This window comes from Lycorma delicatula, chromosome 5 (assembly GCF_047948215.1).
Source record: "Lycorma delicatula isolate Av1 chromosome 5, ASM4794821v1, whole genome shotgun sequence".
Taxonomy (NCBI): Eukaryota; Metazoa; Arthropoda; class Insecta; order Hemiptera; family Fulgoridae; genus Lycorma; species Lycorma delicatula.
Window position 1 is genome coordinate 105,281,709 of NC_134459.1, and position 15,876 is coordinate 105,297,584.

Consider the following 15,876-nt stretch of genomic DNA (forward strand, 5'->3'; position numbering starts at 1 on the left):
TCCAGGCCCCTTAGGTTATAGTGACCCGAATCTGGAGCTCTTAGACCGCCTTCGTAAATGATCTCATAGGTTATAAGCCTATGATCGGTCACACTGGCCTTGGGCCAGACAGCCCAACTACTTGTACTTTGCAGCAAGTCGCCCATCACCAAAGTGACGTCAATGTAACTTTCCCCCAGTTCGAAACAGAAAGTTGGCGGTTGTTTTGCATCATTAATCAAGTAGAGGTTCCTGACTTCCAGAAACTGTTCGAGACCAGGGTCAGTGAGTGGTGAACCTCAGACGGGAGGCTTGGCATTAGCGTTCAGAGCAACCAGCACTCTGGAGCACGGGAGATCGTCCAGAATCCTGCCCAACTTCGCCAGAAAGTCATCGATACTCTATCCAACTATCCCGACACTATTACGACATCGAGCGTACCCCTCGTGACTCCCGTGACGGTGAATTGCTCATCCGACCAGTGGGGCATCCAAAAGACACCCAATGAATCTGAGCCAACCACGGCCGCGGAGAGCGGCTGTCCCCCACGAGAATGAATAACATCCACCCCATGGAAACGTACCACCCTACCCCCGACCGCGCACGGCTCTTGGACCAAGAGGACCTTGAGGTTGTACTCCTCGAGCCTCATGGCTTCAATGGTTGACGCTTGGGCATGATGCATTTTTTACTGCCTCAGGCACAAGCGTTCAACATGGTTGAGTCTGCCCTCAGAGGCGTCCCCAATTCAGGCGTTGCCATAAACTGTGTTTTTTACAACTCTTGTCCGTGCAACGTCATATGCCCTGCACTGCCTACCCTTGACCTGGTGTCCAGCATCTCTGCCTTTCACCAAGGTGCTGGTGGTGGTGCTGACTTGGCAGGGCAATTGGCTGCCCTGTGCCCTGGAAGAACACAGTGACCACATATCTCCGACTGCGCTCTGCAGCAGAGAGAGGTGTCACCAAAGCCTTGCCACTTGTAGCATCAGGCGAGCTCTGTATGGTCGACAACCCTACATGAGGTCCACCCAAAAAACAGACGTCCACTGGCCACCAAGACCTGCCAGATCTTTGGCGAGGTCTCCAACACCCAGTGACTTTTTGGGCTTCCTTCCTCCCCAGCTGCCTGACCACCTTGGTTCCCCGAAGGAAATCCTTGACGAACATATCCAATGTAGGATTTTGCCTGTGCTAAATCCTACATTTGTCTATGTAATGCAGGTGCATATTAGAGATTAGTTTTGTGGTTTTTTTTTTCATAATTGGGAAGAACAATATAAATCTGGTTTTGTTTCTGGCTACAGCACTCTGAATAAACATATTGAATTGAACATTTGAAGGTATAATGTGTAATATAATAATCTTACACATATTGAACGCTTGTGCCTGGGGCAGTAAAATCTGCATCATGCCCGAGCGTCAACCAGTGAAGCCATGAGGCTCATAACATTAAAGGATTTAGAAGAAACAATGAACGGCATAGATGAAGTCCCACACAAGAACTATCGCATGAAAATAAACAAGAACAAAACAAAAGTAATGAAATGTAGTAGAAATAACAAAGATGGACCACTGAATGTGAAAATAGGAGGAGAAAAGATTATGGAGGTAGAAGAATTTTGTTATTTGGGAAGTAGAATTACTAAATATGGACGAAGCAGGAGCGATATAAAATGCTGAATAGCATAGGCGAAACGAGCCTTCAGTCAGAAATATAATTTTACATCAAAAATTAATTTAAATGTCAGGAAAAGATTTTTGAAAGTATATGTTTGGAGTGACGCTTTATATGGAAGTGAAACTTGGACGATCGGAGTATCTGAGAAGAAAGAATTAGAGGTTTTTGAAATGTGGTGCTATAGGAGAATGTTAAAAATCAGATGGGTGGATAGGGTGACAAATGAGGAGATGTTACGGCAAATAGATGAAGAAAGAAGCATTTGGAAAAATATAGCTAAAAGAAGAGACAGACTTATAGGCCACATATTAAGGCATCCTGGAGTAGTCACTTTAATATTGGAGGGACAGGTAGAAGGAAAAAATTGTGTAGGCAGGCCACATTTGGAATATGTAAAACAAAATGTTAGGGATGTAGGATGTAGGGGGTATACCGAAATGAAACGACTAGCACTAGATAGGGAATCTTGGAGAGCTGCATCAAACCAGTGAAATGACATAAGACAAAAAAAATAATAATAATAATCTTGTAGAATTTATCACAAGTAATTCAGGATTTTTGTAAAAAATATATTCAAGCGGGCGGGGATCAGTTTTGAGGGTAAACTTCCTTCCATAAATATTGTTGAAAAATTTACACTCTGTATTTAATTGCTAATGCTTCTTTGTCAAGTTGCAAAAAATTATGTTCACATTTAAGCGTACACAAAGCAAAGGTTTTATCATGGCCTTCAATAACAACATGAGAAATTACAGCACCAAGTGCTACAAATTACAGCATCAACTGAGAATATAAGAGGAAAAGTATGGTGGGTAGTGTGTTACTGTTCTGTCAGAAACAAATTTTTGCTTTTATTTTGTCAAAACTGCTCTATTCCACTTGAGTCCATTGAAATTTAGATTTGTCAAAAAGTAATTGTACTACAGTTCTACAATAGAGGCTAAATTTGGAACAAATTTTGCATAAAATTATACTGTGCCTAGGAATGCTTCCACATTTCTCTTGTTAGATGGGATTTTATAATTTAGAATAGCATCAATTTTATTGGATGTCTTGTTTAACCCAGTACAGCCAATAATATATCCAAGATACCTGACTTGTTTCTGCATAAACTTACATATACCCTTAATAAGCCAAATGTCATTTTCATTTAGTTTTTTAAGACAATTTTCAACTGGGATAGGTGTTCCTCAATAGAACAACCGTATAGTGTCACGTATGACACAAACGCCAGGAATTTTTTCAACTACTCTTTCAATGTAGAACTGCCAAACAGTAGAGCTGAACTAGTTCTGTACATTAATTGATTTACTGTATAAAGGCCTTTGTGAGCATTAATAGTTAGAATTTTGGAAGAATTTCCCATAATCAGAATATGTAGGAATGCTGTTTTAATATCCAATGTAGTAAACAACTGATCCCTAGTTAACTTAGCAAAAACCCCTTTGTAGCTAAGGAATGGATCCTGTAAAACTTGAATTTGAGTATTAACTGTAACATTGAAATCTGCACAAAGTTGAGTGCTACCATTAGGCTTAACAACTAGAATCACTGGAGTTTTCCAATCTGAAAACTTTACTTTTGAAATAATTTCTTCACTCTCAAGGTGGTTTAATTAATTTTTAATTATTGACTGAAGAGAAAATGGTATAGGGTGGTCGTACTTGAAACAGGGATTATCTTTTTATACAATATTATATGTACAATCCTTAGCAATACCCATATCATCATGAGATAATTTACCATATGCAGCTAAAAGTGTACTTAATGTTTAATTTTAGCACCTGAAATTTATCCTTATACTTGGCATTGACATATATTTCACCCACTAGCGTGATTCTAATATTTGAGGTCTTGTAGTAGTATAATATAATGGATGTAGGTTTCTCAAATAACTTCCATGGTCATTCATTAACTTACAGCATTTACAAACACTATCATTTAATGATAACATAATTATTGTAACTAGGTAATCATAACTAACCATCTATGCCCTATTTTAGTGTAGCCAACTCTGTATATGCAAAATGTTTACACTGAATAAATATCCTTTTATAAAATGTAATGATATAAATATGTATGTGGTAACAGATACTCTCAGTCAATGAGCAATTTACAAACTATTGATTGGTTTGTAAATTACTTGTAAGTTGTAGACCGGGTCTTTTTATGTCTTGGAAGTATTAATATTTTACATACCTTTTAATAGTGGTATATTTTTAATTAGTTGTAGTGGTTAGAAAATTTGATTTTTAAGTGTGCTGCTTGAATAGATATGTCAATGTTTTTGAGTTTGCCCATGTTTGATATCTACTCATAACTATTAAACTATTTAATTAGTACCTTTATAAATAAAGAACCATGAAATAGAATCCACATTGAAGAAAGTAGAGGAATGGAAGTAGTGTCAGGAAGAGCTAGAAAAATTTATGTCTTGGATTTACAGCCAGTAGTTGAAACTGTGCACAATACTAGTTTTAAAAAAAATTAATTGTGTAGTACTGGGTAAGGACAGTTAATGTTATATAAAACATAAAGTTTTACTACTTGGTTATATATACTTTTCTTTGATATTTATTAATCATTTATGTTTTTTTTGTTAATTAATAAATTGTGTACATGCACACACATATAAAAGATTTATGTATCAGTTCCTATTAGATTTTATACAGTATTATACATTTTGTTGTTAATAATGTATCTGTTACAAGAATACAGATGTTTTATTTATTTTTTTTTTTTTTTGCAGATGTAAAAGAAGTATCACAAGTTTGTATTGGTGGGCAAGAATTACAATTACATCGTACTAAGGTACAAACTCTTGCAGAAGAAACAAGTGCAGCATTAAAGAAAAATGTTTATCAAAATTACATGCAATTTATTGAAACTGCTAAAGAAATTTCACGTATCCTTTTTAAATATTAATTTTCATTGTTTTTCTATTCATGTTTATTTGTGTATGTAAACTTGAGTAATAATATCCTCTTGTACAGAGTACAAGCATAATTTGCTGATTTGAATTAGGCGCCAGGAAGCAAGGTTTGGCCTTTAGAGGGTGCAGATGGGCTCATTCGAATGGGAGGGTCAGGAAGTTTTTTCTCCCTTCCATCTCAGTACCAAGAATGTGGTGGACGAAGAAACAGTGTGCGTTTGCTGTAGAGGCGTGCTTTCCTAATGGTCACCAAGCAATAGCCAACATACCCTTGCTATGCTGGAAAGAGTCGACCGATGCTTCTGAATTATGGTAAATCAGTGTATCGCCAATGGGTGGTGCCACTTGTTGGATATAATTTTCAAAACAGTGTAAAAGTAAATTTACAATGTAGTAAGTAGCATATGATGAAAAAATTGTTACAATGATACCTATAACATCTTTGTTTTGATTGACCCTTCAAATCAGCAGATTATCTTGCTGCACCCTGTATGTGTTTTAAAGAATGGGAAACTAGATTACAACAAGCAATTATAAATAAAGATTTGATTTTTTTTTTACAAATTCAATAAAATTAAAGAAAACAAGATTTTTAAACAAAAGGTTTACCCTGATACGGGTTATCAATGATAATTCTGACACTGTAAAGTTTCCAAGTACTAAGTGAGTATGCCTTTGACTGTTTCTGAATTTCAGTTTCCTATCCTGGTAAGAATTTGGAAAATTACGTAAAGAATCAATCACTGAAGGTCTTTATGATTAAAAATACAGATAAATGATTAGAAACCTGTTTTACATACTGCTGTTATATATACAATTTAGATGTCCCAATTTATCATGACCTGCTGATATTAATAATTCCAACAAATTACTGCTTCTAATTGAATTAGTTGAATATTAATTGAATATGAATCTATTTACTGTATTTTTTAAAATAAAAAATAAATGTTTTTACCAGCAATAAAGAGCATTTCCTCAAAAAAATTTGAGCTCTATCAAATTGTCTTTAGCAATTTATTTTATTAAAATAAAATGCAAAATGCAGAAGTATAAAGGGAAAGGACTTAAAATATAAGTAAAGAAGCGTGGCTAAAAAAATCTGAAGTTTAAAGTCTTTTTAGTGAGTTAGTCCTGAAAAAAGCATGTCTTTTGTTTTAAAAATAACTTTTTTTTTTAAAGTTAACCGATTTTTTACATTATATCTATGTTGCAAAAGTAATTTTTGTATAGTGAAAATAAATGGACCATTTCAATTGTATAACTTGACTTCTGAGCTAGCGCTGGTTTGGCTGGAATATGGACCTCTGCTGAAGAGGTAGGAACTGATTTATTTAACAATCAGATGCTTAAATTTACAAGGGACATTTAATTACTTAAGTAGGAAAACGGAAACATCAGTTGTTATAAGTTTGAGATGGTTTTTAAAAAAGTCTGACAAATTTTAAAGATTTCAATATTAAATTATGTATTGTTAAAGTGTGTACCCCTTTTTTTTGTGGAATTTGTTAAAAGAGATTTCTGTTCAATTATATTAAGAAATCAGAGGTATGATTTCAAAGAAAATCAACAATTTAGGAATATACTCTACACATACTAAGCTTAAGAAAAAATTTCCAACAATACATAATCATCGATAGAACTCTAAAAATAAGCATGTTTTTGTATCTTAGAATTTTGTATTCTATGTTAATTCTTAAACAACTAGATCTTGAGTCTGAAATGTACCAATTATCACATCTTCTTACTGAACAGCGATCACTGTTAGCTGCCTTATCACAGACACCTGCTGCTGCCCTTGATAACAATACCAAAGAGGAGAAAGAAACTGCTAATGAGGATAAACGGGAAAAGTTACTCACAGCAATCACTGAAAAAGTTGAAGGATGTGCTGTATGTATATTGTTTCTTTCTTTACACATTATTTCTGGTAGAATTTAAATTATTTGAATTTATTTATTATTTTACTAGCTTGCCTATTATTTAACGATTGTTATTATTTTATTATTATAATTATTATTTTACAAGTGTGCCTACCGCATGCCTCTGCAGCTAGGCCCTCCAGGCTGGTTGCTCTGGTGGGCGACGCCTCAGAATGCTATTATTAAGTGTCCAGAATTGATTACCTCCTGTGCAAATATGTTTTTTTTTTTTAATAATGAAAATTGATTGAGGAAAAGCAAAAAAAATCAGAAAATCTTCCCAATTAAATTTAGTTTAGATCGGTTTAGGCATATTTTAAAGATTGCACACTTAACATTTTCATCAAGATCCATAATATCCATATACAAATTCACTCAATTTAAGCTGGAAGTTTAAATATAAATTAAATTTATTTATTTATTATATTCAATTTACAAAACAAGTTATTGTAATATGAAAATAATCTTCCTTGACACAATAACAAAAGAAAAGTTGGCTTTAAAATCAATAAATTGCTAAGGAGGATATATATGATTCAAAATTCTTCTAATTTTAACCATTATTATTTCTCTTTTGACCTTTATTGTTTACTATTTGATTTGACCCATGTGTATTGCCTGTACATATGTTTAATTATAACTACAAGGCCAAAACAAAATCTTATATACGATTCTAAATGGGTAATCGATAGTATTTTCAGTATAGATTTATTTGTATAAAAAATAGTTGTGTTTTACAATCTGCTACAATATTGAATGAATGAGTTATGGTAATAAAATTTATTAATTTATTTTATAATTACAAGACTGACTAACAATAGAGGATTAGACAAATTCATTTAATAAGAGACAAAAAAAGTGAGAATTTATAATGAGTAAAAGAAAGAGTGAAAATTTATAAAGTGTAAGAAAAAAGTGAAAAATTTTTATTTTTACAAGTAAAAAAGGAGGAAATGAAACCTTATTTTTAACATTATTTTACATTTGTGTATCTAAAAGTGATAAAAGAAAAAATTATAAATTTCAATTTTTATTTATATAGTTTGTTTTAGTTTGAGTGTGCAAATTTTATAACTAAATGTTATTTCTTGTTGTTTCTTTAAATGTGCTATGAATTTGGAAAATAAAATAAGTTAAAAAAGTTTAGATTTCACATGTTTACATTTTTTAAAACATGGAAAAATTGTCAAAAATCAAATTTATGGGGTTGTGTGCTCTAAACATCAGAATGCGTTATGTAGTAAGAATTAAAAAGGCTTTCTTGGTGGAAGATTAAGGTTTTGTGATGTAATTTTTAAGCTTTCATAATCTAGTTTAATATAATGTATAAAAAAGGTATAAGTATTTGTTTTTAGTCTCTCCTTGATGTTCCAAACCGAGGTCTTCTATATGAAGGTGATTTACTTGAATTGGATCAGTTAGAAAATACACCATTGCATAGGGTTCATGCTTATTTACTTACTGATATTTTATTGGTTGCTACATGGATATCAAACAGGTATATTTTATTTTACAGTATATTTCTATAATTAATTGTTTATAATAATTCGTAATAACTTAAAGTCGTAAGTAAAAATTTGGATTTTATATTAAAATTCATGAAATATTATGAGAGCTTTTGAGTGGTTTTCATTTCATTAAGCTATGTTAAGAGCAATAATAATGATAATAATTTATTTATTTCAAAGCAGCAACAGGCTTATTCCCAGTTACATTCACTGTATGATAGGTAAATTTTGTGGCATATGAAAATGCCATGCCTGATCAGGATTTGTACCTGGGACCTCCAGATGAAAGGCCAAGATGCTACCACCCACCACAGAAATCAGCAAATAATAATAATATTAGCTGATAATGTCTTATTTCAACATTTGAACAAAAAATAACTTAAAAGTGTGTTTAATTAACAAAAGTATGCAATTAGACAGAACTATGTTTAAGATTTCATATTCAAATTCATGCTGAATTTTATTTAAATACAAGTTAAATACGGTTGACTTCAGTAAACATTATAGTTCTTAATACAAGCACTTCTCTTTACTGCAGTAAAAATTTAGTTCTCTTAGAGTGCCTCTTTTCATTCATATGAAAGTTGAACAAATAACAGTTAAAATAAATAAGAGTAACATTTTCATTTACAGAAATTTTACTCAGCTTTTTTGTTAAATTTTATTAGAAAAACAAGATTATATTTTAGAATTAGAGAATCTGGTGTAGTTAAAATAAATTAAAAAACTTTTCAGTAGGGTAATCGCATAATAATCATATGTCTGATGAACATGTTTTGTATAAACATTTTATATTATTGTATATATATATATATATATATATATATATATATATATATATATATATATATATATATATATATATATATATACTCATAATGTGTGTTTTGACTCAAATATTATGTTCGTTGTTAAGTACATGCGTCTACTGTTGATTTTTTCTTGTATATTATTTCTTGTCTTTTTTATTTACAGAATCCTGAATTATATTTTTTTGTCTTCATTTAAGGAATGCTAGCCTTACATTATACTTTTTAGATTCACTGAAACATAATTTAAGTGAATATATTACCAAAAATGTAAAACCTATTAGTTTTTCATTATTTAATTGTTCTATTAATTTATTCTTTCAATTTTTAAGGAGAGGTCCAGCTCGTTACAAATTTCAAACGCAATATGAATTAGGAAGTCTTGCAGTTGTTAATGTTAGAGATTTGGGTAATGTTAGACATGCCTTCAAATTGCTTGCATTTCCAGATTCAAGAGTTTTCCAGTGTACTAGTAATCAGTCCAAGGTATAAATTATTTTTTCTGTGTTTGTAGTTCATTTAATTTTTAGTTCATTAAAATATACAAAAAAATGTGGACAAAAAATAATTGAGAAAAATGCATTTTTAATTATTATGATTTAACAGTTTGGTCACACTTGATGTATTCTCCTTGAGATAGAATGAATGCACTTGGCCTGACAGTTTTTCTATTTTCCAAAACAGGTTGTATATTTTGATTTGATAGGCCCTTCAAAAGTTTAGTCATCTCATTTTTAATGTCTTCAAAATTCTTTCATCCTGCACGGCCATTTGTACTTTAGGGTACAAAAAAGTCTATAAGAGGTTAAGTAAGGTGTATAATGGGTGGTTTGAGGTGATAATGTTGTTTTTAAGTAGATGATAAATTTTCATGCAGTGAATACTGTAAGTGAGAGTATATTGCCCCGATAAAAGATCTAGTTCTTTTCTGCCCACAATCAGATCATGTATGCTCATCTAAATTTTCATGATATAAAGCACAGTATTAATTGCCTGATCTGCTGAAATAAATTCATGAAGACCAATCCTTGAATAGAAAAAAAATAGAGATGTCTGTAGTTTTGATTTTCAAATAACTTTTCCAAATTTTTTTTTTTACTGTACACCTCCATATTTATATATTCCTCTTATTCTTCACTTTGTTTTTCTGTTTTAAATCACATGATTTATCTTCTGTTATCCTGTTGAGAAAATATGTCCCATTTGTATTCTCCACCCAACTTAGCGGTATTCAGTGTGCCACTGTTTTTACTCCCTGTTTCTAACAGAATATGAAGGAGCAAAAGTATTGCATTTCTTCAGGATAATCTTTATATTGTTTCTTACTGTTCAGATTGTTTGAACCTTTACTGATTACAAGCATGTTAGCCATTGTTTTAGTAGTAATGCCATCTTCTGACCTCACAAGATCATAAATGTATTAAATGTTTTCACTGACACAAGTTGTTGGACACCTTTTTTCTGTTGTCATTGATACTTTCATCCTCCTTAAAGTGTTGACCCATTTTAAACACCAGTTCTAAGCTCCATATTAAACTCCTTGTACTCTTTACATGGTATTTTGTGTACTTCCTGAGCATGTTCCTTCTGAGGTTCACATTGATTTTCTGTTCTCTTAAAAGATCATATTCCATTTCAACAATGAAAAAACTACTTTTACAATTAAAAAAAAAATAGAATAAAGTACATGCACTTTATTACATGACAGAACTTGTACTCAAGGCCAATAAGCTTTGTACATACAATTTGCTAATGAGACACTTGAATTGATGGCATGATAATGATAGAAGAAAAAAAAATTGGTGTAAAAAAGTTTTGTCTATAATTTTTTTCTGATAGCATAACATTTCTTATTATAAAACAGAACAAGGAATTATTTAATAATGTTTAATTTTAAATTACACTGATAAATATAATTTTTGTTTCCTTACTTGCAATACGTGATTTTAATCTGTTTTTGATGGTGAAACCGAATATCAACTCAGAATCTTTCTATCACCCACCATTTTTGAAAAATTTTAAAATTTTAATTAAAGGATTTTTTCATTTTCCAACGTATAGGTCGCATTTTAAGCTCCTATAATGTATTTTCTTAGCTCATTTTTTATTGTTTAACTTTTTTAACGTAATTTTTAAGCTATAAATAAACAATACCAGACAAAAGAATTAAATTGTATGATAGTCACATATTATGACATCATATCTAATACTGAAGAGCAAGACTTCATGTACAAGATTAATCATGTCTGTGTAGGTCAAAACATGTAACTGAAAACACAGCTGGGTTGTTTGTATTAAGCACTGGATTTAGGAATGAATTAATTTTGTTCAATCTTATTACAGTCTTAAGTTTGTTAACAGTGCAGTGTCATAATGCCTACAAATTGTATGAATGATGTGGATGCCTTTTGTTATATATGTGGTGAGTTTACCATAAAAACAAATAGAAAAAACATTACACCTTTAATTAAAAAAGCATATCATTTGTACTTTCAGTGTAAAATTGGTGATCAGGATAAGACGTGGGCTTCTCATGTAGTATGCACTAATTTTTCTGTGTATTTAAGGATGGCTGAAAGGTACACAGAAGGCTTTGCCATTTGGTGTACCTGTGGTTTGACATGAACCAAAGAATCATGTAACCGATTGATACTTTTGTTTAACAAGTATGTCTGGAATTTCTAAAAAAATCTAAACATACTGCAAAATAACTTTCATTGCAGTCTGCAATCAGGCCTGTTCCTTATAGTGAAATTATTCCAGTCTCTGAGCCACCTGTGAATGTATGTTTCGAAAGCAGCGATGAAGAATCGGGCAGTATTGAAGAAGACAACAATGATTTTGATTTTGAATTATCTTCAGTAAGCCACATCTTATATCACAAGGTGAATTAAATCACTTGGTTAGGGATTTAAATTTATCAAAAAATCAAGCTGAACTGTTAGGATCAAGATTGCAAGGTTGGAATTTACTTTAAAAATAATACAAAAATTTTGGGCTTTCAAAGCCAACAAAAAGAACTTTTCCAGTACTTTATTGTTGAAAATAATTTGGTTTATTGCACAAATATTGTTGAGATTATGTTGTACTTAGGAGAAGTTCATAAATATGAGGACTGGCCAAGTACAGTTTAAAAGTAGTTCTACTTCACAATGGTAACAAATATCCTTCGATACCAATCACTTATGGTATTAATTTGAAAGCGACATGTGATTTGATGAAAGACGTTCTTGAAAAAATAAATTATAAAAAACATAGCTGGAACATATGTGGTGATTTGAAAGTTATAGCTATTTTGTTAGGCATACAGTTAGACTATATTAAGTACATGTGTTTTGCGGATGGGACAGCCAAGCTAGGGATAAACATTATGTTACCAAAGAGTGGAAGAAACGAGACAACTTAACTCCATATGGAAAAAATATTATTCATGAGCCCTTAGTTGAACCCAAAAAAAATATTTTTATCCCCTCTCCATATGCTAGGACTAATGAAAAATTCTGTAAAAGCAATGAAAAAGGTTAGTCCTGGATTTTTGTACATCAGGCAGAAATTTCTGAATGTAAGTGAAGGAAAAATTAAAGAAGGAATATTTGTTGGTCCTCAAATAAGAGAGTTGGTCAAGGATAATGTATTTAACTCAATGTTAAATAATGTAGAAAGTGCAGCTTGGGCTTTATTTAAAAACGTTTATAAAACTTTTCTTGGCAAACCACGATATTGTTAATCATCTTTCTACTTCATACAGAGCTATGGGATGTAATATGTCTATGAAAATACATTTCCTCCACCACTCTCATCTGGATTTTTTCCTGGAAAATCTCAGAGATATAAGTGATGAACATGGTGAACGTTTCCACCAAGACATTTTGGTGATGGAAAGCTGCTATAAAGGGAAATGGAATATTAACATGCTAGCCAGTTACTGTTGGACATTAATTCGGGATGTGCCTGAGGCTATTTATAAATGAAAAGCATTAGCAAAATCATTCTAACACAGGTATGGCTATGCAAAATTATAAATTTTACAGATTTTAAGTATATTTTCCCTTAATTTTTTTTGAAGTGTAATTTATTTAAAAAGAAAAATTGTATTTACAGATCTGTAATGTATGCAAAAAAAAATTCAAGAAATTGTATTACAGTTAAAGAAACATTAAAATTTTTTTTGTCTCGTCGCCTGTAACAATGTGGGAAAACAAATCATCTCCATCTTGTCAATAGTGGTCCAAAAACGCTCATCCACTGCACATTCTTTGCTCTTTGTGTTGGTTGGTAAGCATTTTCAGTACCCACCTTGCACACAATTTGTGATATCCAAGCTTTTCTATGACAGTCATATAGATAGAGGTGCATCCAATATGTGGAAATTCATCAGTCAGAGTACTAATCATCAATTGCCAATCACATTGCAGTTTTCCGTTCACTTGTTCAACAATTTCAACGGTCTGAATACTGAGCCTGCCACTCTGCTCTTCATCATGCACATTTGTGCAGCCATTTTTAAAGTCTCGACATCATTGCCTAACCTTTCCTTCACTTATTACTGTTGGTCCATACACTAGGCACAACTGATGAATTTCATCTGCTGAAGATCCTTTTGCACACAAACATCGAATCAAGGTGCGCACTTCATAACTGGCAAGAAATGATTGTCGTGGACATTGTGATCTGCATTCACCAGCGAACAAACGACTACTGAATCAAAACAACTGCAGTGGCTTTGTAAATAGCCAATAGGTGGCCCTGCATGTGTGAAATATAGGTGCCATCCACCAATATTTAAATATAAGCTGACGGCCCTTTATGAATATGCCTTGCAGTATGCCAAAGCTAGACCTTCCGAACATCAATTGAGTCCTAATATTTTTCAATCCGTCATATGTATTTTGTATTCCTTTGGTCTTTACTTATTAGAATGTTATTAGTTTTAGAATAATTTTTATGTTATTCCAAATTAATTAATGATTTTATTTTTCTATGTTAAGCGAGAGTGGTTAGATCATTTTGAAACAGCAAAGAAGGCTCGATTAGCTCAGGATCAGCAGAAAAGAGAAACTGTAACAAGTGCAAATGAACAACGTTCTCCTGTTCGTGCAGAATCAATTGATTCTTGTAGCAATCGTGAGTTAATCTTTTAGTTTTTACTTTTTTTAATGTTTTTTCCATAGATCAGTAAAATTGTAACTTATGCATTTTTTATATGTTAATGAATGTATTCATATGTACAGTAATTAATTTTAGTGAACGTTTTTGTAATATGACATTGGAAACTTGATATTATGGTATGACTTCGCACAGTCAAAGAGTTCTTTGACCAGTATTTTGTTATTTTTGTGAAGAGAGATAATAATAAGGATTACTCTAAACTAAAAAGAGTGGGTTTATAATGTTTTACTGGTTTAAAAAAATCATTGAAGAACTCATCTTATTTTTATTTTTGTAATACAATAGGCAAATAAACAATAAGAAAATAAATAAGATTGTTAAAATAATATAACCTTCAATTTTATGACTGTGAAGATCTTTAAATGTTAGCCTCTATTCCAGTTCCATGAAAGATTAATATTTTTGCCAGGATTTTTATTTTAATATTATAATTTCAGGGTTTTTAATGTAAATTAGAGTTGAATATATGATGAAGTATGTGAAACCAATATTGTATGAAATTCCAGTCTTAGGTTTTGATTTTATCACACCATACACATGGGTATTCTAGCGTGATAGATCAGAGGATTTCCTTGCAGGCATGTACCATGTTTAGTTTAAATGTTGCATTCTGGTTTATTGCTGCCAGGTACTTACTTTGGTTGTGTAATAATGGTATAACTGTCAGTTTGTAGTTTCTACAGATGTTTTTTCTATTTTTTTTTATTTGTATATGTTTTTTAGAATTGTATTTTATATATTTTGTTTATTTTTAATAATTATATTAATAAATGGATTTAAAAAAATATTCTGCACTTAAAAGTGTATTTATTTATTTAAAAATGTATTTATCATTAATAAAACATTTCTTTCTCTCTGTCCTTTTTTGTATCAAATTTGTTTATTATTTTTATTTCTGGATTGATTTATTGAATATAACTTACTAATCATAGGGGTTAATAATATTTTGTCATTATTTTTAAGGATTTGTTCCTCAAATTGAAAATTATCTAATTTTCCATTCAATAGTTTTATTTTTCTTTTTATAATTTTATAAAATAATTTAAAATAGATAATTATAAGATATAATTGTATATCTTATAATAGATCATTTTATCTTATCTTAATTTTAGTATATTCAAATTAGAAACATAGTTTTTCAAAGAGAATTTTCTGTAAAAAAAGTAATTTTTTCACATTAATATTCAAGAAGTTCAGTAGCTACATGGATTCAGGATTCAGGCTTGTAGAGAGTACTCTGATAGTGGGCTTTTTCCAAAAGAGTGGACCATGAATCTGTGTGATATCATATTTTGGGGATTTGATGTATGAAAATTAACATAAATTTGTTTTTTCCATTATAACCTGTCTTTGTACAGATCTGTGAAAAAAACTGTTTTGGTTGGTGGATTTAATTATGGAAAAATTGTCATGGCAGTTATGTTAATGTGTAATATATGTAAATTTCTTATTGATTAATTTTTAAATAAATTCCAAATAGCGAGAAAGAATCTTATTTTTATACAGTGTGCTAAAGACTTGCAGTATAGTACTGAAAACTGTATAGTATGTGCCGAAATCAATTTTGGCATTGTATTTTTAATTTTTAGTATATTAGTGTGCTAATATGGATATATGGATAGTACCTTTGGATCTCACTGAAGGCAGTCTGGTGAGGGATGTCAACATTAACAGGAGAGGAGTGGGATGTCCTAATAGTATATTAGTATTATTACTACTTGTGAAATTGTGTTGGCTGAATGCATCATTTTTTCTGTATTTTATGTTATTTTTTAAGTTAAAAAAAAACCCCAAAAAAAAACAATTTTTAACTATAAGTGAAAAGTATCAAATACTGTTTAGTAGTCTTGTAGTATTAAATAAACACGTACTATTGAAAC

General features: G+C 31.2%; 1 protein-coding gene across 1 annotated transcript in view; it reads left to right on the forward strand.

Moving 5' to 3' along the window:
• Positions 1-15,876, forward strand: part of Exo84 (exocyst complex component Exo84) — a 50,246-nt gene that overhangs the window by 5,482 nt on the left and 28,888 nt on the right. The window contains exons 2-6 of the mRNA XM_075366803.1: positions 4,409-4,564; positions 6,297-6,481; positions 7,866-8,008; positions 9,160-9,313; positions 13,816-13,951. Coding sequence (XP_075222918.1) covers positions 4,409-4,564; positions 6,297-6,481; positions 7,866-8,008; positions 9,160-9,313; positions 13,816-13,951 — 774 coding nt within the window. The remainder of the gene's footprint in view (positions 1-4,408; positions 4,565-6,296; positions 6,482-7,865; positions 8,009-9,159; positions 9,314-13,815; positions 13,952-15,876) is intronic.